At 50.6% G+C, this 9515-nt stretch overlaps 1 protein-coding gene across 1 annotated transcript in view; it reads left to right on the top strand.

Annotated features, from left to right (window-relative positions):
* The window catches only part of socs5b (suppressor of cytokine signaling 5b), a 12791-nt gene extending 6616 nt beyond the window's left edge, over positions 1 to 6175 (top strand). The window contains exon 2 of the mRNA XM_017403825.3: positions 1436 to 6175. Coding sequence (XP_017259314.1) covers positions 1466 to 3121 — 1656 coding nt within the window. The 5' untranslated portion in view covers positions 1436 to 1465 and the 3' untranslated portion in view covers positions 3122 to 6175. The remainder of the gene's footprint in view (positions 1 to 1435) is intronic.
* Positions 6176 to 9515: the final 3340 nt, after the last annotated feature.

Here is a 9515-nt window from a genome sequence, read left to right on the forward strand (position 1 = left end):
GTCCTCCCTGCTGACGGTCCCGTTCTGTCTCGGTCCCGTCCTCCCTGCTGACGGTCCCGTTCTGTCTCGGTCCCGTCCTCCCTGCTGGCGGTCCCATCCTCCCTGCTGACGGTCCCGTTCTGTCTCGGTCCCGTCCTCCCTGCTGATGGGACTTGGGCCCGGGTCTCTTTTTTTCTAACGACCTGTAACATGGATCTAGGTCAGAGGTGGCCCACAGGTGCTATAAATATACTTATTTACTTGGAAATATTTTTATTTCAGTTTTAGGCTGATCTGGTCCAGACCTGAACCGGATCAGAGCCAAAACGTTTTGTGTAGGTGTCAGGCAGGCTCGTGATCCCGGCCCGACCTGGAGCTGCAGATCTGGGCCCGGTTCTGTCTGTATCTAAACACAGAGATGTCCGTCAGCTCGTCAGCGTTGGGTGGAGTCTGTAAATGTCTGCTGGGACCAGCTGATGGGCCGGGCCGTAAAGTTCTGTTGCCTCTCAGTAAATAAATAACAGCTTCACCTGAAATAACTCATTTCCTCATCATTCAAAGGAAACTTTACAGGTTTTTATCTGCAGAGAAGCTTCCAGACCTAAAAACAACATTTTACTGCAGAATAAAACTGTTTTCATTCAGATTCAATGAACAAACTGAGAAAACCTGAAAATATCTCCACCCCCAGGTGAGACTGATCTCAGGTCAGACAGGCCTGTTCTTCACCATCATTCATGTTCTGACACTGACCTGGGATCAGCTCCGTAAAGCTGTTCTTTCAGCTTTTTGTTGTGCGAACAGCAGCCGTCTAAAACTGAGATTTCTGCAAATCTTTCAAACTCTTCCTGGATTCAGGAGTCAGTTTGTTCAAGGACTTCCTGGAAGATTTGAATTTCCAGAAGAAAGGTTTTTTTTTTTCTGTTTGGTTTGTTGTGGAATAAAGTGTTTGTTTTGGAATAAAGTGTTTGTTTTAATATTAGAGCTCCTCTGAAACTTTAAATCAAAATGAATGAGATGTTCTGCTGTTATAATTATTTACCTAAATATAATGACTTATTACTGCAGTTTGGTATTTTTTAGGAATAATAATGTCTGCCTGCCTGCCTGCCTGCCTGCCTGTCTGTCTCTCTCTCCCTGTCTGCCCGTCTCTCCTCCTGTCTGTCTCCCTGTCTCCCTGCCTGCCTGCCTGCCTGTCGGAGGCTCTCCGGCCCGCTCTGCTGCAGTTGCAGGCAGAGGTTCTGGTCGGGTCCAGACTGGCTGTGTAACACAGTACCTAGCAGCAGCTCAGGTTCATTTTTAGCCGTGGCCTTGTGTCTCTCCACGTCTGCCTGGCAACACCGCTGCAGTCTGATTACTGCGCCCGCAGCGGGGTCTGTCTCAGAGTTAAAGGTGTTTAAAGTCTAAAATTTCTCCAGCTGATGGGTCACTTCTGTTCCTCTGCTCCCATGCTCAGGTCCGAGGGGCCGTTTGTGAAGAGGACAACATGTGGAGCAGCCTGAAGAGCAGATGTCAGACCCTCTTCCACGCTTCAGGATCCAGTGAACCCCGGGTGGAGGCAGATGCTGTCCACTGTGTGCTGGATCTCGGTGAAGGAGGCAGCTCAGGTGAGGTCCTAGGACCCAGGGCTTCCAGCCCACCGTGGAGCCTCTCGCCGGCGGTAACCGCAGGACGCCGCCATCATAACTGTGTAACAGACATCCCGCAGATCGTAGAGATCTCCATCGACAAGGACTCTGAGGATGTTCGGGGGGGTTCTGGGGGCATTCCCCTGGCCCGCAGAGACTCCTATTCCCGTCACGCTCCGTGGGGGGGCAAGAAAAAACACTCATGTTCCACCAAAACCCAGAGCTCTTTGGAGTCCGAGCGGCATTCTGGGCGCCTGAGGGGGTGTGGGAACCATAGAGACCGGCGTTATGGAATCAGCTCCATCCAGGAGATCAACGACCCGGGTTCTGCAGGGCGCGGTCTGAACCCTCGGTCCTTACGCCAGCGTCTCAGCGACACCGTCGGGTTGTGCTTACCACTTCCTGTTCGCAGACACTCTCACTCTAAGAACCCCACTAACTCCAAACGAAAGATCCACCTGACAGAGCTCATGCTGGAGACCTGCCCCTTCCCACCAGGCTCGGACCTCGCTCACAAGTGGCACCTGATCAAACAGCACACGGCGCCGGTCAGTCCGCATTCCTCCACCGCCCTCCTGGATGCCTTCGACACGGGCCACCCTTCCCCTGAGGACGAGGAGGAGCGTCTGCGCGAGCGCCGCAGACTCAGCATCGAGGAAGGCGTCGACCCACCGCCCAACGCTCAGATCCACACCCTGGAGGCCTCGGTGCCGGGTTCTTCTCTCTACAAACTGGGACCAAAGATGGCTTCTGGCATCGGGGAGGCCTCCGGGGAAGCCCGGGCCTCCGGGGCCGGCAGCTCTCTAGGTGCTGTGTCCTCGGGGGCCTGCGGGCCGGTGTTGGGAGGCGCATCGTCCCAGGACTGTGATTCCGAGGAGGATTCTACCACCTTATGTTTGCAGGCCCGGAGACCCAAACAGAGACACGCCTCTGGAGAGGGTCACCAGAGCCGGCAGCAGCCTGGGCCCTGGAAGGTCCACACCCAGATAGACTACATCCACTGCCTGGTGCCAGACCTCCTCCAGATCACAGCTCTGCCCTGTTACTGGGGCGTGATGGACCGCTACGAGGCCGAAGCCCTGCTGGACGGACGCCCCGAGGGCACCTTCCTGCTGCGGGACTCGGCCCAGGAGGACTACCTCTTCTCCGTTAGCTTCCGCCGCTACAACAGATCCCTGCACGCCCGCATCGAGCAGTGGAACCACAACTTCAGCTTCGACGCTCACGACCCGTGTGTTTTCCACTCTTCCACCGTCACCGGACTGCTGGAGCACTACAAGGACCCCAGCGCCTGCATGTTCTTCGAGCCGCTGCTCACGGTGCCTCTCCACCGGACCTTCCCCTTCGCCCTGCAGCACCTGGCACGAGCCGCCATCTGCCGCTGGACCACTTACGATGGCATCGGCTCTCTGCCGCTGCCCCCCGCCCTGCAGGACTTCCTCAAGGAGTATCACTATAAACAGAAAGTACGAGTTCGCTGGCTGGAGAGAGAGACGCCACTCAGAGTGAAATAACACGTCTGTACTCACGCTTCAGGACAATTACAGGACTTTCCACAGTGCAAGGTCGTAATGATGTGGCTTCGCTTCTGGAGGGGAGAAAATGAATTATAACAAGCTAATACAAAGTTTATTCTAATAGTTGTTTATCACATTACAGGAAACACATGATATTCGGCTTACAGCTGACTGGCGAGCACGTTTTTAGGTTGACAATGAGAGAAGACTCAAAGAATCACGTCTTTTCCCTCCCGTTTTGTGCTAAATATTTGGCTGATTCCACACCAACACCACCGACTGACGGAGCTGCCTGCATGCCCCCCTGCTTTCACCAAATCAGCCAATATAACCATGTTGTACAGTTTAGGCTTTCTCTCCTGGTTTCCTCCCTTAAAGCACTTAATAAGCACCTTACCTGGGCGAGGTGTGTGTGGGGTCAGAGCTGGGGTCAGAGCTGGGTCCATATTTACAGCTGCAGGTTGCATGAAGATCAGGGAAGTTCTGTAGGATTCAGGTCAACACGTCAGGAAACTTGAACCTGAGAGAGATATTCCTTATTTTCACACACGAACACTTCTTGTTACATTTGTTGAAGCAGAGCTTCATCAGCGCCTCAGTGGAAAAAACCTGCTTCTCTTGTTCCTTTTTAAAAATTAATCTTTGCTCGTCTGTTAATATTCTTCCTGTCTTCTGATGTTACATTAACTTTATTCTTAACAGAAAACAATCCAGGCGACTTTTCTTGGACTAAATGTTCTCACTGAGTCTCAACCCAAACAAGTCCACTCCTGGCCCAGAACCTTTACATCAGTCAGTAAAAGAAAACCGTGTTTGACCTCTGACCCTCAGGTTGGCAGGATTCAGGACATTAATCAGTTTTTATTTGACATATCGGGTGGGTCTGTTGTTCCTGTGACCTTTGTGCCTTTTCAGAACCGTTGGTGTTCTTCTGGAGTCTTTCTGGTCCAAGTAGGAGCAGGGGACTGGGTCGGATGATGAAGAGCTGCAGGGTGGAGCTCACACCGACCCCTGACCCGAGGCGTGGGTTGGTTAGGGCTGCTGGAGGTGATGGAAGACAACGAGGTCAGGTTCTGGTTCTGGTTCTGGTTCTGGCTTAGGTTTTACTGTGAGCGAGCGGATCTGATGGACGCATTCAGCTGCAGGGTTGGTTTAAATCAGTTAACAAAGTTTAAGACGGGTTGAGTGGTTCCTTCAGAAAACATCAGGATATAAACCCCATCAGAGGATGATCCCCGTTAAACTCAAAGAGGAGAGGCTCGGGTGGACCATCCTGTATGTGAGGAGCAAAATGAATCCTGAATCTTACCAACATGCACCCGAGCTGGTAGAGATGAAACTCTGGCCCGTTGGTCAGCGGCGGTCAGGCTCACTTTTACTCTGAGCGTTTGGGAACCTCCATCAGCCCAGGAGAACCTCGTGTTTCACACCTGGGTCCTCTTCGCAGGTTTCATGGAGTTACAGGAACGATCGCGCAGCTCGTTATCCATCGCCAGTCTGCTGCCTGAGGAACATCTCAGCTGCTTTTTATTATATGACTGAAACATCTGCGTCACCTGGGGGAGCTGAAGCTGACTGCTTCAGATTTAAACTCTGTGTTTGTTGGACAGGGACGGCTCAGAGTGAGGGTTTGTCTGACTTCCTTTGTTTCATGTTCAGGTGTTTGCAGGTGATCACTGAAGATCCAGTTTGATTGGACCTTGGTGGAGATGTTCTGCAGGTCAACAAAGATCAGGCAACAGACGCAGCTCTTTATTTTGTCCCTTACTGGTTGCCTTATCTGTAAGCTGAGGATCGTTTCTTTTCTGCTAAAATAAGATTTTAAACTTTAAACCTGCAGCTGAAAACATCCGACTTTCCTCCGATGAGTCAGTTCAGTAACCAGGCGAGAGACGTGTGTGTGTGGACAAAGCGACCCGGGTTCCTGTGGACCGGAGCAGAGTCCGGGGTGAGGGGTGAGGTCTTCCTCACTCCTATGACCCCCTCCTCCTCCTCCTCCTCCTCCTCCTCCTCCTCCTCCTCTCCTCCCAGTTTCTCACCGAGCTGCGACTCTTGGAGATAAATCACCGCCAGCTTTGTTCAGGAAGGTTTTCCATTTCCTCCAACTCTAAACATGTTCACAGCCGGGAGTAGAACCTTCTGAAGTCCTCAGAACCCCTGACAGAACCTCTGACAGAACCCCTGACAGAACCCCTGACAGAACCCCTGACAGAACCCCTGACAGAACCCCTGACAGAACCAGCAGCTTCTCTGCTGGAACAGATTTAACTTTGTGGATTTTAAGACTTCAAACATATTTAAGACATTTTAAGGCGTAACGTTGAGGTTCTTAAATCCAAGCCGTGAAGATTTTGTGTATTTTCGTGTCTCCAAGAGCGTCAGCCCGGTGTGGTTCTTCTGGACCCGGTTCCCCCGGTAACGGCCCGTGTTGAACCTGTAGGTTTACCTGCCTTTAGAAATGAGGAAATTATGGGGTGAATTTGTTTCATGGCCTGAAGAAAAGAAGGATTTCTTCTTCTGTGGTGCTCACTAACAGTCTGTGCTTCTTCTAACCGCCCCACCCTGAACCAGGAGACTTGGACCACCTTCAGCCCCTCCCCTTCCCGGCAGCAGCCCTGCCCAGGTTTGACCTTTGGCCTCAGATTTGTTTTGTTTTTTATGTAGAGCTGGGTGAAGAACTTTATGCAAACAGATGAAAGAATCATTTCCTTTGTCTTTCCCTGATATGCAACAAAGTGTAGTTTAACAAAGGTTATAATCTTGTCACTTTAATGCTGTACGTGCACATGGTGTGGATGTTGGTGCTGAGGCATGATGGGAGCTAACGAGGAAGCCCGTTAGGACCTGCGGCGTGTTTCCTTCTCTTCTTCTGATGATCCGTTTCATGTCTGTTCTGTGTTGCTCTTTAGCCATTCAGAGAGAAAGAAACTGTTGTTTTCCAGTATAACCTGTTTATTTTTAATAATGCAACACTTGTAGTTTCACTCTTGGTGCTTGGCTTCTGCTTCATTGTCTTAATATTCCAAATAAAACTGTTAAGTGCAATCCAGAGACGGTACGCTGTTCCTGTTCATCACTTTGTTTCACTGAAACCTTCATTTTCAATGTTTAAAATGTTCTTTATGTTCTTTAAAAACTGGTGCAAAGTTTCTACAGAGCAGCAGAATGTTGATGCATCTCCTGCTTGGATTTCTGTCGGTGCTCCTTCTGTAAAACAACTAAAAACTGAAGAATTATACTGATTATATTATATGTGCTACAGGACAGGTCTCAGGGTGATGAAGCTGCTGCTGTTTTGTGTTTTTGGAACCAGAGTCTGTCTAACAATGTAGGGCATTAAGCCCCGCCTACTCGCCCACCCATGGTGTCATGTGACCTTTTATTTTAAGCTTGAAACAACAATTTACCTCTGAATGTCTTAGAAAAGTAAATATTTGAACAGAAAACATCGAGGTAGGAACTTTATAAACCATCAGGTGTCTTTAATGTTCTTCATGTGGAGGGGGCGGGGCTTAAGCCAACAGGGAAGCTGGTTTTGTTCTGGCTTCAACAGAAGAAGTACAGCCTTTGGACCGACCTCAGTTTGAAGAAGAAGAGCTAATGGCTAGTCTGAGACAAACGGCTGCTGTTCCCTGAATCACTGCGTCTGTAGAGGCTGAACGCTGCTTCAGAGACGGGTCCAGTGTCCTCATCAGGAACAACTCGGGTTTAACTCGAGAAGGAGAAGATAATGGCGTTAAGAAGCAGTCCTTATTCTGTGGTTTCCAGCAGTGAATCAGCCGAGTGGCTCTGCATTGGGTCTGGGTCTAGTTCTGGTCCGGGATGACTGTGACGGGTTAGAGGAAGTGTTGGTTCAATAACCTCTCTCTTTCAGTCAGGTGGTTTATAAATGACATGCGTTAAAGGCTTCGCCTGCGGTGGTAAAATCTGGAGACCCTCACAGACCACCAGGATCAGGTCTGACTTTGGTCCTCCAGCCTGGGAGCTTCAGAGCTGCTGCTGGATGGATTCCTAACCTTAGCTGCATTGTTCAGGTGTTAGAAGTTCTTCTATGATTCTAATGATGCTGAGTTTGACACAGACCCACCATAAAAGATTGAAGCATCTTGTTATATTTTGGGCCATCAGGATGTGAGTAAATCCCAGGACAAGCATCATAGAACGTGGGTGGATCCTGCAGCAGGACAGGAGCCAGCTCCACACAAACACTAAAAATAATGTTGGTCGTTAGAAGGAAGAAGAGCCAGAGCAGCGGTGGAGTCTAAAAAATATTATTTCAACAGAACCACAGCTTCAAAGCCTGTTCCTGCTGCAGTATCAGGTGAGGAGCTGGAGGGGTCAAAGGTCAGCTGTGTGTGTGTGTTGGGATGAAGCGAGGCCACAGTGAGTCAAAGAACACAAGGTTTTTGGAAAATCCTTACGCAACATCTTCCACCACTTCCTGGATTTACTTTGTCACCAGGAAAAAGGGGGTGTGGCCATGGAGATCAGTGACGTTTGCACCAAGCCCCTCCCACACACACACACACACACACTGGCAGGCTCAGCAGGCCCTGGCACTCGACGGTGCCAAGCTAAGAATGGAGCGTCTCTCAGCTCACGCGATGCGGTGCAGCTGAAACTTCCTGCCATAAAAAACGGATCAGGAGGAACAAGTCCAGGACCAGGGAATGGTTTCTCTGAGCTGACCACTGTCTAACCTGCCTCCCAGCTGAATAAAAAGGAACATTCTGGCCTCTGGTGAGCTCTCACTTTGCCCTCCTCGTGGCTGCGCTCCATCACAATCCTCGTTCCACAAAACCAAAGTTATTTCCTGATTCACTCCCTTTCTCTCCTAATTATTCTGCTCCACTCACTTTCTGGGGCTTTCCTTTCCAGCCGCGTCGGTTCTGGACCTCCAGTGACATTACAGACTGCGTGGAGTCGTAGGTCGTCCTTCTGGGGTCAAAGGTCAGAGCTGATCCCGCTCATTCACTCTAATTCTGCCAGCTTTACGTCACATGTTGACCTGATGGAACCGTGGACTCCAAGGTGCTTCGGTCTGAGAGCTGCTTGATCACACGGGTAACCTGCCGGTGGGTTAACCTATCAGCAGGTTAACCCATCGGCGGGTTAACCTGCCGACGGGTTAACCTGCCCGGTTGACGTGGACACAGGCTGTAGATGAGGGTCAGTGTATGTGTGTGTGATGGTGAACTGGTTCCAGTTATTAGTCGGGGGTCAGATCAGACGGATCATGTTTAACAGGTTCCAGGCGCAGGCAGACAGGCAGCTGCCTTGTTGTCATAGTTACGACACGCCGACACATCGACACGCCCCGACTGAAGAGTGAACTGTTGCTCAACAGCCATACTTTGATTTAAAGTTCCACAGACGGGACAGCTTAGAGTAATTTACGGTGCAGAGAGTTTAATGAATTTAGAGGAAGTCCTGTTGAAGGATTTATTTATTTTTAGCTTCTCTCAAACAATCCCGACTCTTTGGATGGATCATATCTTTAACCCAACAAGTGGGCAGGATTTCTGCTGACTCAAAGAGAGCCGCAGAAAGCTGATCGTTCTTCTTGCTGCAGAGCAGCAGGAAGATGGTGGAGCCAATAAAAGGCTGCCGGGGGGAAAGAGGACAACCCCCAGGGAGTCTGGAGCAGGACGAGGCATCCAGACAGCAGCTCTGCTCAGCAAACCGCCGAATCACAGGAGGAGGGGCGGCCAAGAACCGGCAGGTTTGGAGCTCGCGGTCAGTTTGGAGACATCCTGGGGACATCCTGGGGACAGCCAGAACGACCTGCCCTGATCCAGACTTTTCTTTTAGCTGGAAAGATGAGATTCCCAGAGAGCAGGCTCACATTCAGGATGAGCTCAGTTACAGCAGAAAAGAACACAGAGTTCCTCTGGGCGGGTGGTGCTGCACAGCATGATGGGGACAATGGTCCCTACTAACCCCCCACCAGCCGTGTGGTCCCAGGGACAGAGTCCTGCCCAAAATAAACCCAGATGGATGATAAGATGCAGATCCTGACAGAAATGACATCTGAGCTTTAAAAACCAGTCAGTTCATGAAACCGACAATTTCAAATCACACCGATTAGATTCTGTCCTCAGGATGGACCTCCGTCTTCGAGTCCTGATCCTGTCCTGTTAGGAGCTTTGAACCCGGTCCTGTTGGAGCTCTAAACCTGGTCCTGTTGGAGCTCTAAACCCGGTCCTGTTGGAGCTCTACACCTGGTCCTGATTGGAGCTCTAAACCCGGTCCTGTTGGAGCTTTGAACCCGGTCCTGTTGGAGCTCTAAACCTGGTCCTGTTGGAGCTCTAAACCCGGTCCTGTTGGAGCTCTAAACCCGGTCCTGTTTGGAGCTCTAAACCCGGTCCTGTTGGAGCTCTAAACCCGGTCC

The sequence above is a fragment of the Kryptolebias marmoratus genome, linkage group LG22 (assembly GCF_001649575.2).
Source record: "Kryptolebias marmoratus isolate JLee-2015 linkage group LG22, ASM164957v2, whole genome shotgun sequence".
Lineage (NCBI taxonomy): Eukaryota > Metazoa > Chordata > Actinopteri > Cyprinodontiformes > Rivulidae > Kryptolebias > Kryptolebias marmoratus.